This window comes from Zingiber officinale, chromosome 5B (genome assembly GCF_018446385.1).
Source record: "Zingiber officinale cultivar Zhangliang chromosome 5B, Zo_v1.1, whole genome shotgun sequence".
Lineage (NCBI taxonomy): Eukaryota > Viridiplantae > Streptophyta > Magnoliopsida > Zingiberales > Zingiberaceae > Zingiber > Zingiber officinale.
In genome coordinates this window covers 140,757,180-140,775,886 of record NC_055995.1, presented here as the reverse complement: position 1 = coordinate 140,775,886, position 18,707 = coordinate 140,757,180, and the positions used below count along the sequence as shown (strand labels likewise).

The following is an 18,707-nucleotide window of genomic DNA, read 5'->3' as shown; positions in this document are numbered from 1 at the left end:
AGATGATATAATGTCCATTGTGAATGAGACTTTAGTCTCACATTGGGAGTTTCATGGCATGTTGGTTGGTTTATATTAATTTACATCCATTGATGATGTGAACAAATGTATAAGGAGAGGCTCTCTCTCTCACGCGTGGGTGCACAGAGGGGTGCAAATCCAAGGTCCGAATTGCACTGAACTATGTTGACTCGTGTGTGAGCATGACCTGCACGCGTCGAATGCCGGATCGATCGGGGTAAAATTTACCCAAGTGGAACAACCAAAGTTTTACCACATATATCTTTTGCTGCTTATTTAAGTGTGTAACGAATGCATTAAATTGAGGATTAATGTAAGATGTAAACAACCAAGTGAAACATGAGTGTTTCAATGCTCGGCAAATAATGATCATTAACGTTGCCATTAGTTAGAGCTCATATATAAGGAGGCTACGATCACAGTCAACATACACACACAGGTAGAAGTTCTCCACCTTCGCTCCCCTCCTCCTCTGTCGTGCAACTTTTGCTCGACAGAATGCCTGTGATAGCAGTCGGGAGTGTTTGATGGGAATCACAGTTAACCGTTGTATCTTGAGAAACAGATGACCTATGAAAGCCTCGAAGCACAACCAGAGGTAGGGTGAATCTGTTTCAAGGAAACTGCGACTCTCGCAAGGCTCGGTCTATTCACCCGGTCGGGTGCTTTATCCACTCGACTGTAAGCCCGCTCGTCCCGTCGCAGCTCCCTCAGCTTTTGCATTCATTCGGTCGTACGCCTGTCCGACCGCTAACTCGGTCAGCCTTTTCATTCGAACAATTCGCTCAGTCGTTCGCTCGCTCGCTCGCTCGCTTGGTCAGTTCGCTCAACTGCAAGCTCGTTCGGCCTCAGCTCGCTCAGTCAGTTCGCTCGGCCACTCGTTCGCTTGCTCACTTAGTCGCTCGATAACTTGGTCTGTGATTCACCCATCCGGCCGCTCACTCGCCTAGTCAGTCGCTCGGCCGCTCGCTCAGTTTACTCGGCCTCTTCGTTCGTTCGGCCGCTCATTCGCTAGGCCTCTCTGCCCGCCCATTTGTACTGCCCGGTCGACCTCTCTGCCCGCCCAGTCGTACTGCTCGGTCGACCTCTCTGCCCACCCGGTCGTACTACCCAGTCGGCCTCTCTGCCCTTCTGATCAACTTCTTTCCGACCAAACACTTGACTACCCGCTCACTCGACTCGATCAACTGCTCTACCCACTTAGATCTTCCTGTTCGACCGATCTACCCGCTCGGCCTCTCAGCCTCCTGGGTCGCTCCTGTGCAATTTGCTTTCAGCACTTGGCAAAAAATCAACCCTTACTGATAGCATGAGATTATCTGTTTAGATGATCTTGACATAAAAATGAATTTAATTTAGTATAGGTTATATCTGAAAAGAATTTGATGCTCGTCGGCCACTTCCAAGTTCATGGCCCCTCAAGTACATAATGATTAATTATTAGCTTACTAATTAAACAATATATTGTTTAGTAGATTAATAGTGAGTTTGGAAGAATTTGCTAGAGAAATCAAAAACATGCATGTCAAACCTAAAATGAACCATCCCAACCTTTCTGAAGTCCTGACTACTCAATTTCCTTCAATCAAACGTAGCCCGTAATTCAACCAAGCAGTAGGTGAAAACAGAAACTAAACTACGTACAATTTTGGTTTTTATTTCCTCATCACCACATCCTTAGTTTAGAATCTACTCTCACGCTAAAGCAATCGACCTTCCCCTCATTTTCTTCACAAAAATTCTAGTGACACCGAAGCAGTAGCTAGGTGAATTGACGTTCCATTCCATTCCTTTGTTTAGGACTATCTAAAGCTGGCTGTAAAGCGAGCGAACCGCACGTCTCCATGCGGCCACCGACTCATCATTCCTTTCATTGCTACTTCTTCTATTTAAACACCCTCCCTTTCTTTCCTCCTCCATCCACATACCAACACGATCCCTCCCTCCTCTGCCTCAGCAATATAATAATCATGGAAGCTGCTCTCAAGCACAGGCTCTTCGCCATTGTCGTGATCGCTGTTGTCATGGCCTCCTCGTTCGTCGAGAAGGCTGCCGCTGCGGAAGCTCCTGCATCTGGTCCTGCCTCCGGCGCTGGTCCCATGGACTATGTCTCTGTGCCCGCTGTTGCGCTGGCCGCCTTCTTCGCCCTCCGCTTTGGTTACTTCGTCTTCTAACAAGTAATTAATCTCCTCTGCCACGTCGCGCGCATGCATCTTCATGGTCACCGCATGCGTTCGTTGACGAAAGAGAGATGAGCGTCATTGTAAGCATAAGATTGTTATGTATTAATCTGGTCTCGGTGATTTGATTTGTAAGAATATTGTTTACTGTAATCTAGAAAGTTTTAAAATATAATAATTGTCTTCCATATTTGATCACTTTTGCATCATGTAATTTTAATAGTTGTAATTTTGTTTAAAACTGGTTTATCAAATTTTGTTCTTTTACATGATCAATAGCGTTCCCAGTTACATGAAATAGGAAATGCAAAGCACAAGAGTTAACAAGGATAAGAAGAACAGACAGAAGTTATTACAATTCTTGCACTCTTCTATATGAAAGGAAAAATAATGTATTCGGCATAGAACAGATTCCAAATAAACCGATAGAACTGCGATATTGCCTCCTGCAAGGAAAAAGGACATCTCAGGGGAAAATAGAAAATAGGTTAACATCAAAAGTCACGGATGGCAGCACAACTAAATCTGATAGTGTTATAGCATGTGGGAAAACTAAGAATTATTCAATATTCATACCTTTGTGTATTTTGCTTTTTCCAAAATCCATGTCTGAAAAGCATATGCACTCAATTAGATCATGTCTTAAAGTCAAAAGGAAAAAAAAAAACACAATTCCGATGCATATAAGCAATTTTGGTCAGGTGGAGCAAAGCTAATGGGAGTCTCATGAATATCCACCAAATTCCATCTGGTAATTTAAAGTTCAACAAAATGTTTTATCTTTTTGCAGTTCATCCATGTAAAAGAATATATAACTATAACAAAGACGTGTATTTCCATAGCTTTACTAAGTTGCTTCTGCAAAGACAAAGCTTACTCAACTTTTCCATGAGAAATCTAAACAAAAACAAAAAATGCTAAAACTTGCCCAAATTTTAAGCAGGAAAATCATAACAAATCAAGGATAAGGAGTTTTGTAAAAGTGGTCAGATCAACTGAATCACAATCTAATCAAGTCTCTTTACAATTTACAGTACTCGCTAAAAATCAGAAATTGCTGCGGAATTTGGCCAAATATAAACGAAATGGAAATTTCACAACACTGCCATCTACTTTTTCAGTGCTAATTACGCCTGGATATCTCTAAGAAAAAAAGATGGAGAAGATCCTGGAATCTCCATGGCTAAGATGCAAATACGATTACGTGGCAATCTGAATCTGAGAAGTTTCATTTTCATGTCTATTAGATTAACCTTTTACTTAGCTTGCTAACAACTTCAAATGCTCTTTCCAACAGCATGAAATAGATGCAAAGGATTTATCCAAGCTATGGATCCAGAATCCAGAATAGCCACAAGGATGACATGCTCTATCCAGGAACGATAGTTTGGATGTGTAAGAATAGATGCTGGACAGGGAGTGGGAGATGTCAGAGGAGAGTGGGAGAGCTAGCAAATTTAAATTGACAACCACTTAGACTAATTTGACATCATGTATATGAATTCGAGAAATAAACATTCTATAAAACAGATAAATGATGCAACTATCCTACACTACATTAAATACTATAAAATCCTAATAATTAATTAAATCACTACTGCATCAAGGGAAATACAAACTAAGAGAATGCATTGAGGATCACCTGGAAAATCAATCCCAATGCAAGCAGAGCATGTGTTGGCACCATTACGTTCCTTCTAAAGACCTTTAGAGAAGAGGAAGATTTCAAAGAAATAAAATGAATATAAAATCAAGAAAAGGTTGCCAGAAAGTTTGTGTGGTGCTCACACTGACTCCAATTCCAAAATATAAGCATCTTACACATGGCATACAAAAAAAACAAATAATTTTTGTCTAATGGCTAGTTAAGAAGTTGGTTTTTAGATTTTGATTACCTGTGGCATATAAATTGCTGCAGCAATAGCGCCAAGGTAATTCACCAATAGAAGTCCTGAACCAAGGAATGTGATGTTCCTAACACCAAGCTTTGTTGCCAAGGTTGAAATCTGAAACCTAAAAGATAATTTTAATCAGGAGCAGGATGGCAAATTATGGAATGTGTGTAATAGTACATTTTTGAAACTTAAAAGGAATTAAAATATGCCTCAATTCTTGTAAGTAAAAAATTAAAATAGAAAGTACCATCAGATTTATTTACGATGTTGTCTTAAAAATTATAACATGAACTACCCTGCAGGTAACTGGAACACTGGTTATCATGAAAGTTGAATACTGTGAAACATTGAAAATCCTTATACCAAAGGAAATAGTGATTAAGCTACTGGGTATTATCAAATAGCTGTTTTAGCCATTCATTGTAATTATTTGAGGGACTACATAAAGTCTCAAACACCTGCCATTTCTCACACAATGAGTTTGAAACTGCCCTCCTCTCAAACTATCAAGATTTCTGTAGAACTTTCTCAAACACACTTTTGCCTCTTTCTCTACATATGTTGATTCTGTCACACGGCACCAAGCCTTAGAATTTTAAATATATGAAACAAGCCACCTGCTGAGAGAAGTTAGCCAACTCATTAATGATTTCTCACCAGTAAAATATTGTGTTGGCTTGAAGGGGACAATATAGGCAAATGAAACAATTATCAACTAATAATACAAGCACTGTTTTGTTTTATTCATATAATATTCAAATTTCTAATTGAACCTGTGGCTAATTGTTTTGTTATTTATACCAATAAAATAAGAGAATACCATTGAATCAATTAAGTCATGGTATTATCATTCCTATAATGATCATGGGTTGAGAAATTAGTTCTAACATTTGGCGATGGAATTCTTAAGAGTTGAGGGAAGAAATAAAGTGGGGCTCCATGACTCTTGTTGAGGAAAGGAGAAGAGCACAAGTTGAGGTTCACAGAAGGTGGGCTTGCAAAAGGGGTTGAAACACATACCAGGCAGAGAATTCTAGTTAGTTCTGATATCAACTGATGCAACACAAAAAAAAAACTATATTCTTGAAAAAAATATATCAATAAGAAGAAGATGATTAACATGGGAGGAATTGAGTCTTTTAAAAGAATCCAACCCAAACAAACTAAGAAATAAACTAAAATAATACCCAAAATAAACTTGCATAAAAAAATTACCCTATAATCCTAAAGTTTAGAGGACTACCTTAAAAGGCCTGTTAACTAAATAAGACTATAGGGGGATCTACCAAAACAACTCATACCAAGTTTTAAAAATAAATATTTTTTTTCCAATCTGTCTCAATTATATAAGGGAATTAATATTTTGAGTATAGAACAGAAGAATCATAGACGGATAAGATATATTTCTAATGTAAACTTTATGTATGTTATCTATGAAATATATCAAATATGAACCTTCAAAAGTACAATATCTTAATCTAGGTATTGAAGGTAATTTGGCACTTACTTGCGGTCTCCCTCAACATCTGGAAGATCTTTAGTTATAGCAATGACCAAAGCAAATACTGTCACGAATATTGTGATGAAAGTTACAGGTGAACTGCACATGGGAAGATGTTACATATCATTAAGCACCACAATCATCTCTTAATCTCTCTGAATGAGATGCACAAACAACATTTATTGAGGAAAAAATTTATCATTAGGTGCCTAAATTTGGCAAAATAATTTTTTTCCTTTTTAGGAATTAAACCCTAGTTACCTGGCAACTAACCAGTGCTCTACAATGTGAGAGAGAGTGGACTTTGCACAAACAAAATTTACCTGTTTTCTCAAACAAATGTATTTAACATGAACATACAGTGTACATTCATTTGGTTTCACAAAAAACCTCTGCTCAGAGTACCAGATGTATCTTTTACCTCCACTTGAAAGTTAGGCCCAATGCAGCTCGAGTAGCATAATATACACCAAAATTGAGAAGAAACCCACGTACCTATTAATAAATTTTATTTTAAAAAGTAACACAATCAGTAAAAATTCCATTCCAGACTTTTAAAAAACATAAGATAATTGAAACATCACAAACCAATATCTCCCTCAAAATTAAGAGAGAGATATACTAAATCATTTTTATTGTAAAAAACATGAGTATTTGTTGATACGATTATACGAACTTATAACTGGTATTGGCTACACCTGGCAAAAGTTATATTACAATGTAAAGGTACACAACATCGATCCCTCTGGACTGGAATTGCCTGAGTCGAGAGGATACAGTATTCCATTGTGTAATATAAACTTTAGCAGAAGTGGTAACTCACAACAAAAACAATGTACTTACAAACTGCAGTGTAATCAAGTAACTATGAAAACCTAGGAGAACCAAGGAAACCAAATAGTAAAATAATAAAAATTGTTAACATAAATATCCATCATAGAAAGACAACCCAGCATGCATTCAGTATGGTCTAACAGGTGGAAGTCACAAAGTATTATAGAACTATAAATAATAAAAATAGATTATAATAATAATAAAATAGTACTCATTAATATTGAATTACCAAATAATTTAGATTAATAACATATTATTAAAAAAACATATTATTGTTTGATATTCCACGCTGTAGTATCTAATTGAGTTATCAATTACATCTACTCTCACTTAGAAATAGTGGTGGGGCCACTTTTGATTAAGAGAGGTTACTTTGTACTCTCATTGTACAATAACCTTTTTTCATCAATAATGGTCAAACGAGAGGGTTGAGACATTTAGTCAAACTAGCTCAAATGAGATCAGATACTCGAGGTTGAGGCAAATCACAAGTGGTGAGATTGAGCAATTCCAAATAACATTTAAGTGAACAAACACGAAGCGCACACCCTCTCACTCTCCCTTGTGCATGTTCATTAGAGTACAAGTTGGGATCAGTCATTGGTGCTAAATTAGTTGAGCTGTGAGAATTGTCTAAGAGGTGTTTTCTTTATGAGTGACTCGAGCTATTGCAAAATGAGCAAGTGTCATCCTTACATGTTTAATATGAAATATTGAGTATTTATTCCATGTATTATGAATAATCTAGATAGTGTTTATGGGGTGAAACATGTGTTTTACTATGTTTATTAACCTCTGCATGCATATTACTGTTTGATTTTCAGTGGACTTGTACTTGCTATAGTTTTTACAGATTGTACTGCTAGACTCATAGATGACTCAACTGTTAAATTTTGACAATTTTCTCATAAATATACAAAAAATTCTACAAAGTGACAAATTTTTTGCAAGTCTTCCACCTATACCTCTTGTATATAGAGATGTATGGTTTAGAGACTATACATTATTTTGATATATGTGTGGTATCTCTTGTGAACATTGCATGAGGATGTTATACCAGTAGTGTATATTGAGAGAGCTTGCTTCCTTCTTCGAATAATGACCATCTGGAGAATGATACATGTAGTCCGTACCATTGTTGAGAGAGAGAAGATGATAGAAAAGAGAGTGAAAGAGAGAGAGTGGTGGAAGTTGTTGGGGCAATTTCCCTTGGTCAAGTTTGACCAGTTTGACCAAGCTTGAGTTGAGTCAAACTTGAGTCAGGAGTTGAGTTTTGATGTTTGACGATATAAGGAGATTGCTGAAACAATCGTCCGGTTGTGGAAATGGTCAAAAGGTTGACCAGGTTGATGAGAATACAAGTCAAGTAGGTCAGGGATGACAGGAGACTTGACTGTGAAAGTCCTAACTGGAGTTTAGGCAGTGATGGAAGTCCTAACTGGAGGTTAGGCGTATAGAAGTCCTAACTGGAGGTTAGGCAAATTGGAAAGTCCAAGTGTGATCAAGGCAAAGGAGAAAGTCTTGGTGAAGAGCCAGGCAACTGAAAGTCCAAGTGTGATCTTGGCAAAGGAGAAAGTCCTAGTGAGGAGCCAGGCAATTGGGAAGTCCTGGTGAGAAGCCAAGTAGATGGAAAGTCCTGGTGAGTGAAGCCAGGTAGGCAGAAGCCAGGCACGAAAAATCCAGATGGTTCAAGGATGATAGGACATCTGGTGAAAGTCCAAGTGGGTCATGGAGGACCGAACACTTGGCATGAGACGGTAAATCTAAGTGGGTCACGGAGGACCATACTTGGTGATTAGAAGTCCAACGAAAAGTTGGCAAAGAGAAAGTCCAGATGGGTCAAAAGTTGACCGAACTCTTAGCGGTCGTAAGTCCAATAGGGAGTTAGCATGGAACTAGGAAGTTCGGACGTAGTAAACTTCCGAAAGCCATAACTTTTGACTCAGATATCGGAATGAGGTGATCTCGAATGCGAAACGAATCTAATTTCAAGCTCTACATAGTTTTTTGGGTTTCAATCGATTGGTTGACGCGAGTTTGTGCAGAAAAGCTCTGGATCGATTGGGTAATCGATCAAAACTTCTCCAATCGATTGGTCAATCGATTGGGAGAGTTTCTGAGCGAACAGTAAGCTTCTGAATCGATCAGTTGATCAATTGAAACCTCCAATCGATCGGTCGATCGATTGGAGCGCTGGAAATCGCTCGAGAAGCGTTGAATCGATCGGGCAATCGATTCAGGGCGATTCCAGAGAGCACAGAGGCGCTCTGGATCGATCGACAGATCGATCCAAAGCCTCCCCAATCGATTGGGAGCAATCCAATCGATTGGGATTCGACCGTTGGCGCAGATAAAGACGTTGGCGAGTGTTTTTCTCAGCACTTCTTCGATCCTCTTCGACACACGACTGCAACTACAGCTTAGGGCGATTTTCTCCACTCTCACCACCAGATCTTGAAGGTTCTTGGAGGCATGTCCAAATCAAGAGGCGAGTTACAATAAGAAGAAGAAGAAGGTAGGATTTCATTGTAATCTTGTAAGATTCACTTGTATTTTGCTTCTTTCTTTCTTATTGTTGTATTGTGAGCTTGTAAGGCTTCTCCGCCTTTGGTAGTTACCATAAAGGAGGGTTTTCATAGTGGAGAGTATGTGGATCCTTGGACTAGTCACCTCTTCTTGAGGTGGATACCAAGTAAATCTACGTGTTAGCGTTGTAGTGTGTTGTTTCTTGTATTTTCCGCTGCACATCATCATAAGAAGCAAGCAACGACAAGCACGAGATCGCGACGAGCTATTCACCCCCCCTCTAGCTACATTTTGAGCCTAACAATTGGTATCAGAGCGAGGCCGCTCTTCTGAGGACTAACCGCCAAGAGAGCAACCGGTAGAGGAAGAAGATGGACTTGGGAGGTCCACTTGGATGGGACATCCGGATTCCTCCGCCATACGACAAGGAAGACTTCGCCTTTTGGAGGAATCGGCTGGAGACATGGTTCCAAATGGATTGGAACCAATGGGTTGTCTTGAGTGACCCATTTGAAGCTCCTACGGACAAGAAGGGTAAACGCCTCCGACCTCGGCATTGGACCGAAGAGCAACGAGAGCAATCGGAGGCGGACAAGGAGGTAACGAGAATTTTGCATAATTTACTACCTTATAATATTTTGTTGAGTGTAGGTGAAACCACAAATGCAAGTGATCTTTGGAAAAAGATCATTGCCTATCATGAAAACCCTACACAAGTCCACGGAGTGGAAGAGCCCAAGGAGAAAGGCTCATTGGTCCAAGAAGAGAAGAACCAATCCGATGTTGACACGAGGTCAACATCCGAAGAAGAGGAGGAAGAAAAGATGCAATCCGACGTTGACGAGAGGTCAACATTTGAGGAGGAAAAGGAAGAGGTGGAAGAGGAGAGATCTTCCACATCCTCAAGAGATGAAGAAATGGAAGAGTCCACATCCTCAAGTGAAGAGGAAGAAATAGAAGATGATGTCATCTCTACATTGCAAGAAAAATCAAATGGAGGATCAAACATCAACCCTACAAGCAAAGGTATAAAGATTTCAATTATTAAAGATAAAAATCATATCATTTGCTTTGAGTGTAGGGAGCATGGGCACTACAAGAGAAAATGCCCCAAATTGGCCAAGAGGAAGGGCCAAGTAGTACCTAAGGGCAAGGAGAAGCCCAAGGAGATTGATCCCACGAAACGCAAGAGCAAGGAGCACATTGTGTGCTTCTCATGCAATCAAAATGGACATTACCGGAGTCAATGCCCTAAAGGGAAGAAGTCAATCAAAGTTAAAGGAGGAAGCATAAATCAAGGGGGAGCTTCTAAGAGCAAACCCAAGGTAACCTTTAATAGTGCAACTCCTCTTAGTCATGATAAAATGCATGTTAGAAATAACACTTATCATTTTAATGCAAATTATCATGAAAGTAGGAAGCATGATAGTGTTAAGGGAAAATATATTCCTCCTCATGCTAGAACTACCACACCTAAGGTTAGGAAGGTAGATAACTACTTAGGCAATAACTCTAAGGACTTTAGATATATGCCTAAATATAGAAATGCTTATAGGAGTCAAGAAAAATCCAAATCTATGGATTTAATGACGGAAAATCAAGTTTTGAGATCAAGACTTGATAACTTAGAAAGGACCCTAGCAAGAATGGAAAATCTTCTTAAGGGTCAAAATGAGCAAACTATAGGGTGAGTTAGACAAGAGTCATCCAATGGCTATAGAGGTTTGGGATACAAACCTAAAGCCAAGAAGGATGTGACTTCCTTTCATAGGGTTCCATATAGTTATGGAACCAACCCTAGGATTAGAGGTCAAGTCAAAGATACTAGGGAAGGAATCCCTAGAAGTACTTTTGGCAAGACCAATGTGACTAAGTCTTCTAAGAAGTCTAACAAAGTCACAAACAAGGTCACAAGGGAGACCATTCCTAGAGTTGACCTAGTAAAGGTGACTAAGGCTCCAAAAAAGGCCAAACAAAGTCACAAATAAGGTTACAAGGGGAGTTAGCCCTAGAAGTGACCTAGTGGAAGTGGCCAAGGCTTCTAAAAAGCCTAGAAAGGTCCTTAGGAAGGTATCTAGGGAAGTCATTCCTAGTGAATACCTAGAGCATCTAAGGAGCACCAATAGGTTTTGGGTTCCTAGGAGTATATTCTCTACACCCTAGATGGGTTTAAAGAGTGTCAACTCAAATTGGAAGGGTAGTTAACCCAACCTTGTTAAAGTTGACACTTGAGAGCATTTTCAAAGTTATTGTTAACCTTTGAAAATGAAAAGGATTGTAGGGTCACTCTTGGAAAGAGTAACATGTGCCAAATCTTATGGAATTATATTTGAATTAAATTAGCATAAATTTGGAGAATCAAAAGAAATACCAAGTTAGAAATTTGATATTCTATTGAGGGGTTAAGGGAAATTTAAACCTTAATCAAATTGTTTACTCTTTGGAAGAGTAAAATGTGTCAAACTTTGAGGATTTGAACTTAATTTAAATTGACACATTTAGAAAAGGATAAGAAATGCCAAGTTGGGGTTTTGGCATTTTCTTATAAGGTTAAAGGCGAATCTAAGTCTTAATTTGATTTTATTTACTCTTTGAAAGAGTATAATGTGTCATACTTTGAGGAATTTGTTTAATTTAAAATGGCACAAATTTAGGAAGGGAAAAAGAAATGTCAAATTGGGGTTGACACTTTCTTGATGAAATTGGGCAATCTAGGATTTAATTTTAAGGTTTAACTAAGAATTAAGGATACTTAGATAGATTATTTAGGTATATTTTGTCTATGCTAAAATACCATGATTGTTTTCCCATCAGATGTCATGACATCATATTTATTTTTACATTCATTTTTATTATGAAAAATACAAAAATACCATGTCATGTCATGCATACATCATGTAGTTATAGGAAATTTTCTTTTGAAAGTTGCTTATTTTGATGTATGCCATTAATCATCATGCATTATGTTAATTTCCTTGTAATTAAGGACAAAAGACATTTATTAAGAGTGGTAAATATCCCAACAAGTGGGATTATACCAAATGACATCCTAAGTGGATGATCATAAGTCTCTTAATGCCTAGATAGATATGCATGATCCCTTAGTTTAGGGCAAAACCAAATATACATCTCACAAAAAATCATAAGGTGACTTGTATGTGTTTTAGTACACATTAGATACAAGTGAGATGTTAGGATGGTGAACAAAATTCAAGATGTTGATTTAGTGCATCATGTTGAGTTTTAGGTTCATCAAAATACATAGTTATGTGTCTTCCAATCATTGGAAAAGCTAATGTACAAGTCATGTGCATTGAGCCCAAAGAACATGATTGAATATTGGTTTTGAAAATGATTTTAAAATGCTTTTGGAAAACCTTGGTGAAGACTATCTTTTGATAGTGATCATCATTGAATAGTTAGACACAAACTTGAAGAAAACACTAAAGTTTTTACAAGTTTTCAAATTTGTGTCAATCTTTGAAAATAAAAAGTATTTTCATAGAAAACTATTTTTCCTTGATAAAGTATACCCTAAATAATGTCTACATGAATTTTCATGATTTTTAAAATTTTGTAGAATTTTTGGAGAGTTTCTGAATTTCGCTGAAATTGAATTTCAGGAAATCAAAAACCCAATCGATCAGCCGATCGATTGGGATGGGTTCGATTGATCAGTTGATCGATTGTGAAGTCATTTCCCGCAAACAGAAGGGTAGTGAATCGATCAGCCGATCGATTGACCCAGGCCGGATCGATCAGTCGATCGATTCAGAGGGTATTTCTACGAGCAGTAGCTTGCGGAATCGATCAATGGACCGATTGAAGTGATGTCAATCGATTGAGTCCCAACTTCAATCGATTGGGAAGTCTGATTTTGGCCTGAAAAGTCTGATTTCAGCACTTTAAGTCACTTCAAGTCCCAATAATCATTCCAAACCCCTTGGAATACATTTGTAGACATTTAGGGGGAGTTTTCTTGTTGAAAACAAGTATGGATTGGTTAAGAGAACCCAAAGTGAAATTTATGATAAAGTTTAGTTTCAATTCTGAATTTTGGAACCTTAAAACTTCAAATTTTAGTTTTCAAGGGTCATTAATCATTTCTAACCCTTTGAAGTATATTTGTATACACTTAGGGGGAGTTTTCATGATGAAAGCAAGCATGATTTGGTTAATGTAGACTTAGGTGAAGTTTAGGTTGAGGTTTAGTTTCATTATTGAATTTTGAACCTCAAAACTTCGAGTTTGGTTTTCCTAATTTTTTAGGAACCCCAAGTCATTGTTGTGGAGTTAACTCTTATGGAGAAGAGTTTGTTTTCAGTTTTTGATGTGTGACAAAGAGGGAAAATAGAAGGTTAAGTTAGGCCTTCATCCCAAGTAGGGGGAGTTTGCCCTCTAGGAAAGGGAGAGAATGAAGGAAACCTTCATTCATGCCTTGTCAAGAAGAGGTTAAGGCTATGGGATTTAGCCTTGTGATAAAGAAGAGGTTAAGGCTATGGGATTTAGCCTTGGTATAAAGAAAAGGTTAAGGCTATGGGATTTAATCTAACTTAGAGGTATTGTCAAACATCAAAAAGGGGGAGATTGTTGGGGCAATTTCCCTTGGTCAAGTTTGACTAGTTTGACCAAGCTTGAGTTGAGTCAAGCTTGAGTCAGGAGTTGAATTTTGATGTTTGACAATATAAGGAGATTGCTAAAGCAATCGTCCGGTTGTGGAAATGGCCAAAGGGTTGACCAGGTTGATGAGAATACAAGTCAAGTAGGTCAAGGATGACAGGAGACTTGACTGTGGAAGTCCTAACTGGAGTTTAGGCAGTGGTGGAAGTCCTAACTGGAGGTTAGGCGTATGGAAGCCCTAACTGGAAGTTAGGCGTATAGAAGTCCTAACTGGAGGTTAGGCAAATTAGAAAGTCCAAGTATGATCTTGGCAAAGGAGAAAGTCTTGGTGAGGAGCCAGACATTTGGGAAGTCCTGGTGAGGAGCTAGGCAACTGAAAGTCCAAGTGTGATCTTGGCAAAGGAGAAAGTCCTGGTGAGGAGCCAGGCAATTGGGAAGTCCTCGTGAGAAGTCAGGTAGATAGAAAATCCTGGTGAGTGAAGCCAGGTAGTCGGGAAAGTCCTAGTGAGTGAAGCTAGGCAGAAGTTAAAATCCTGGTGAGTGAAGTCAGGCACGGAAAATCCAGATGGTTCAAGGATGACATGACATCTGATGAAAGTCCAAGTGGGTCATGGAGGACCGGACACTTGACATGAGACGGTAAATCTAAGTGGGTCACGGAGGACCATACTTGGTGATTAGAAGTCCAACGAAAAATTGGCAAAGAGAAAGTCCAGATGAGTCAAAAGTTGACCGAACTCTTAGCGGTCGTAAGTCCAATAGGGAGTTGGCATGGAACTAGGAAGTTCGGACGTAGTAAACTTCCGAAGGCCATAACTTTTGACTCGGATATCGGAATGAGGTGATCTTGGATGCGAAACGAAGCTAATTTCAAGCTCTACACAGTTTTCTGGGTTTCAATCGATTGAGGGGATCAATCGATTGGTTGACGCGAGTTTGTGCACAAAAGCTCTGGATCGATTGGGTAATCGATCAAAACTTCCCCAATCGATTGGTCAATCGATTGGGAGAGTTTCTGAGCGAACAGTAAGCTTCTGAATCGATCAGTTGATCGATTGAAACCTCCAATCGATCGGCCGATCGATTGGAGTGCTGGAAATCGCTCGAGAAGCCTTGAATCGATCGGGCAATCGATTCAGGGCGATTCCAGAGAGCACAGAGACGCTCTGGATTGATCGGTCGATCGATCCAAAGCCTCCCTAATCGATTGGGAGCAATCTAATCGATTGGGATTCGACCGTTGGCGCAGATAAAGACGTTAGCGAGCGTTTTTCTCAGCACTTCTTCGATCCTCTTCGACACACAACTGCAGCTACAGCTTAGGGCGATTTTCTCCACTCTCACCGCCAGATCTTGAAGGTTCTTGGAGGCATGTCCAAGTCAAGAGGCGAGTTACAATAAGAAGAAGAAGAAGGTAGAGTTTCATTGTAATCTTGTAAGATTCACTTGTATTTTGTTTCTTTCTTTCTTATTGTTGTATTGTGAGCTTGTAAGGCTTCTCCGCCTTTGGTAGTTACCATAAAGGAGGGTTTTCATAGTGGAGGGTGTGTGAGTGTATGGATCCTTGGACTAGTCACCTCTTCTTGAGGTGGATACCAAATAAATCTATGTGTTAGCATTGTAGTGTGTTGTTTCTTGTATTTTCCGCTGCACATCATCACAAGAAGCAAGCAACGACAAGCACGAGATCGCGAAGAGCTATTCACCCCCCCTCCTCTAGCTACATTTCGGGCCTAACAGAAGCAAGAGGAGAAAGGGTTGGATGGTGTTGACACAATTAGCAAGTACTTTATGTAAGTACCTGAGTTAGTTTTGATGTAGATTAACTAAGTTAAGTTAGACCCTGTGTGTTTGATGCCTGGTGTCTAAGTATGCAGGGACTTAGGAACATAAGAAGTCGAGTGAAAGACGTAGCAAGCGAGAAGGATGGCACAAAAAGGGAACCAACGGGAAGCAAGAAAGATGCATGTGGTGCATCCGAGGGATGAGAAGTCGGGAGGAAGTCTGCTCGAGGAGAAGGTCAGAGTTGTGTTTAGGTGAGCTCAACTCTGGACAACTGGAATATCACCCAAGCGAACGGATCGAAGAATGGTCAACAGGTTGACCAGGTGCCCTAAAGACTCGAGGCGCCTCAGTTGGCTTGAGGCGGTTGGATGATAAATAACTTAGGCACCTCAGATGGATCTCAAGTGCCTCACATGCAGGACGCAATCGTTACAGCACGGATAAGTAGTGACTACCACGACAACCGACTCGAGGCGCCTCAGATGAAACTGAGGCGCCTCATATGAACTAAGGCACCTCAAGTCCGATAGATCAGCAAATCATTGAGCGTGGATCAAATTTCAGCCACATGGAGGCACCCTCAAAGCCAACCAAGGTGCCTAGAATTGCCACATCAACAAAACAGTTATTTCAACCAATAGGCTATAAATAGAGATCTTATCCTCTAAGTTAAAAAGACACTCGTTTTTAACTTTTGTATTTCAGTTTTCAATTTTGTACTTTTAACTGTGTAAGGGGCTTCTTCGCCTCCGATCTTTGTCGAAGGAGATATTTAGTGAGTCGTCATTGCCTTTTATTAGCAACCTCTCTAGTTATAAACCAAGCAAATCCGGAGCTCCTACTTTCTTTTATGTTATTTTTATCTAACTTATAGTGTGTCCTTGCTAAATAGAAAGCAAGAGATTTGGGTATTTAATTTGCAAAGCTATTTATCCTCCACTAGTCGGTCCACCGATTCTAACACTTTAGCTACTATATCTAACAGATAGATGTGCTACTGTAGGAATAATCAGCCGTCTACAGTTGACAGAAAGAAGGAGATGCAAATTTGGGTTTAGCCAACTCTGATACTATGTTGAATGAAATCAATGATTCAAGTCTTATCGAATAGTCTCAATCTCAACCCTAGCAAGAGAACGACATAAAAAAATAATCTAATATGGGAGAAACATGAAAAATGTCTAGCTTACCATTGCAATTATAAGAAATGCTGGAACAGGATATCTCTTCAATCTAAATGGAGGAACAGAATATATAGTGCCTAAAAACAGTCCCAAACAATAAAGACAAGTAATGAATGGACCAAAGTTCCATGCAACAATCATGAGGCCAGCTGCTGCAAAAGATATCACTAAAATCCATGCTGACTGAACAGATAGATCTCCAGCAGCTATAGGCAAATATGGCTTGTTCACTCTGCAAGATACCAGGAAGTACAAATTACAAAAATGAAACCTCAATTTAGCTGCTAATGTCATAAGAATGGTCAAGTAATCTCCAGGATCCAGGATCAGTAGGAGTATGAGACATGTTATGCGTACAGAAGTAAATTGTGTAATTAACAAAAACATATTGCAAGTATAATATAACATACTTGTCAATACCGATGTCATAAATCTGATTGATTCCAACTATGTAACCATTGCCACAGATAAGAGCTACAAGCCCATATAATGCCTTGAATGTCAACCACCAATTTATAAGATTTGGATTCTCTATCAAAGCTTTTGAAACTAAAGCTCTGCCACAAAAAAAGATGCACAAAGGAGAAACAGCAGAAAGTTAAAGTTATTGTGTGGAAAACCATGTTTCTCTGTATTTATCTGTATTTTCTTCAATAAATTTTTAAAAGTTTACAGGGAACCCAATGTAGTTCCTCGGATTGTGTGTGGTCTTAGGAATCTCCAGCATGAATCTCTGAACTCTGATAATTTTGAGGTTAATGGACTGGGACCAACAGCATCAGACTTAGAACATGCCTGCCTAGGATTCAAATTAAATTCACTTAATATGCTTAAATGTGTACTGTATCACTATTGTACACAAAGAAACATTATGTAATTTTGCATTACAAACAGGTAAAAATGCAGAAGACCGTATATCTATGCAAATAATATTGTCCAGTGCATCTTCTTACTAAGTTTATGCCAAAATGACCAGTGTACAATCGTTACATTCAGAAAAATACGAATATAAAAATGAAACATAACTTTAGACTGCTCTTACATGAGTGCAAGAAATATAAATGGAGACAATTTTCAAGGTGCAGAAAAATAAGTGAATGCATAATAAAATACATTAATACACACAATTTGTCCTAAAAAGGCATTGTAAACTTTACTTATACTAGTACAGACTGAAGCTGACCCTCAACAATTTAAAAGCTGCACAATAATTAAAGTCACCAAACTCCTTGAACAAACTTTAGACCGAATAAGATTGAAAACTAATCACAATTTTTGCATGACATTGCGACTGTAAACTAGATACACACCCACAATTTCTAATCTTTTTAGGATGAGAGGCTGTTAGGCATACATATCCTGTAGATTTGACCAGGGGTAAAGTATTTTCTCAGACCGTTTGGATATTAAGCCTCTATTTCAAAAACGTTGATCCAAATATAGCGCTTACAGCAACAACTTAACCAAGAAAGCATTAAAACGCTAAAATTTCATTATAAAAAATACAAGAATAAACCGAATCTCATAAATTTCCCCTTTGTATATGTTAAAACGTCCTCAAGTAATAAAATTGTGTAATTTTCATGGCGACGCGGGCGACAAGCATACCGAGATGAACAAACGCGAGGATCTTCCTCGGAAACGTCCATGAGAGCGAGAAATGGAGAGTAGCCGATAAATCGGCGGCGAGGAGGCTCGGAGGATGGAGAGAGGGAGGGTAGGGTTCGCATGGCAGTCGAGACAAAAACGGGAGCCAATGGAAATGGCAAGGCCGGTGGTGGCAGCAAATTGAGGGCAGGAAGGAGAGAGAGAAGCTTGGTGAGAAGGACGGAGAGCCATCGGAGAGAGCGAGAGCTTACTGAGGCCAGCTCTACGCTCGCCCCTCCGCCACGACTAGGTGGACCAGAAGCGCCGCACCTTGATAAATGGAAAGGTTGTATATAATTAAATAGAAATAAAATAAGTAAAAAACGAAGCAAACAATAGATAATAAAAGTTGGGGAAAAAATTAGAAGCCTTAAAAAACTTATTTCAATATTATTATGATAATTTTTTTTAATTATTATAAAATAATTTAAGCAAAATTACTTTTGACTAAAATAAAATTATTATGGTAATTATTACAGTAGCCATCGCTAAAATAACTACAATAGCAATAAAA

General features: G+C 38.9%; 1 protein-coding gene across 2 annotated transcripts; it reads right to left on the bottom strand.

Moving 5' to 3' along the window:
- Positions 1-2,412: 2,412 nt before the first annotated feature.
- LOC121986455 (probable homogentisate phytyltransferase 2, chloroplastic) lies at positions 2,413-18,480 on the bottom strand. 2 transcript variants are annotated; one of them, XM_042540424.1, is made up of 10 exons: positions 18,155-18,480; positions 17,220-17,341; positions 16,957-17,103; positions 16,553-16,778; positions 6,019-6,092; positions 5,604-5,696; positions 4,097-4,214; positions 3,844-3,906; positions 2,778-2,810; positions 2,413-2,647 (listed from the first exon to the last, which is right to left on the bottom strand). In XM_042540424.1, exons 1-10 carry the CDS (start codon positions 18,383-18,385, stop codon positions 2,573-2,575), a joined length of 1,182 nt encoding a protein of 393 aa, XP_042396358.1. In that variant the 5' UTR covers positions 18,386-18,480; the 3' UTR covers positions 2,413-2,572. The 2 variants fall into 2 exon arrangements, with proteins under 2 accessions (XP_042396358.1, XP_042396359.1); XM_042540425.1 differs by having other exon boundaries at positions 17,220-17,345; positions 18,155-18,422.
- Between the last annotated feature and the right edge of the window lie 227 nt (positions 18,481-18,707).

Coding starts and splice junctions, on each gene's coding strand:
- LOC121986455 (XM_042540424.1), bottom strand. CDS start 18,385: ATGGCTCTCCGTCCTTCTCACCAAGCTTCTCTCTCTCCTTCCTGCCCT. Junction 17,342..18,154: donor CCTCGCGTTTGTTCATCTCG/GTATGCTTGTCG, acceptor AATCCTAGGCAG/GCATGTTCTAAGTCTGATGC. Junction 2,811..3,843: donor CATTGGGATTGATTTTCCAG/GTGATCCTCAAT, acceptor TATGCTTTTCAG/ACATGGATTTTGGAAAAAGC.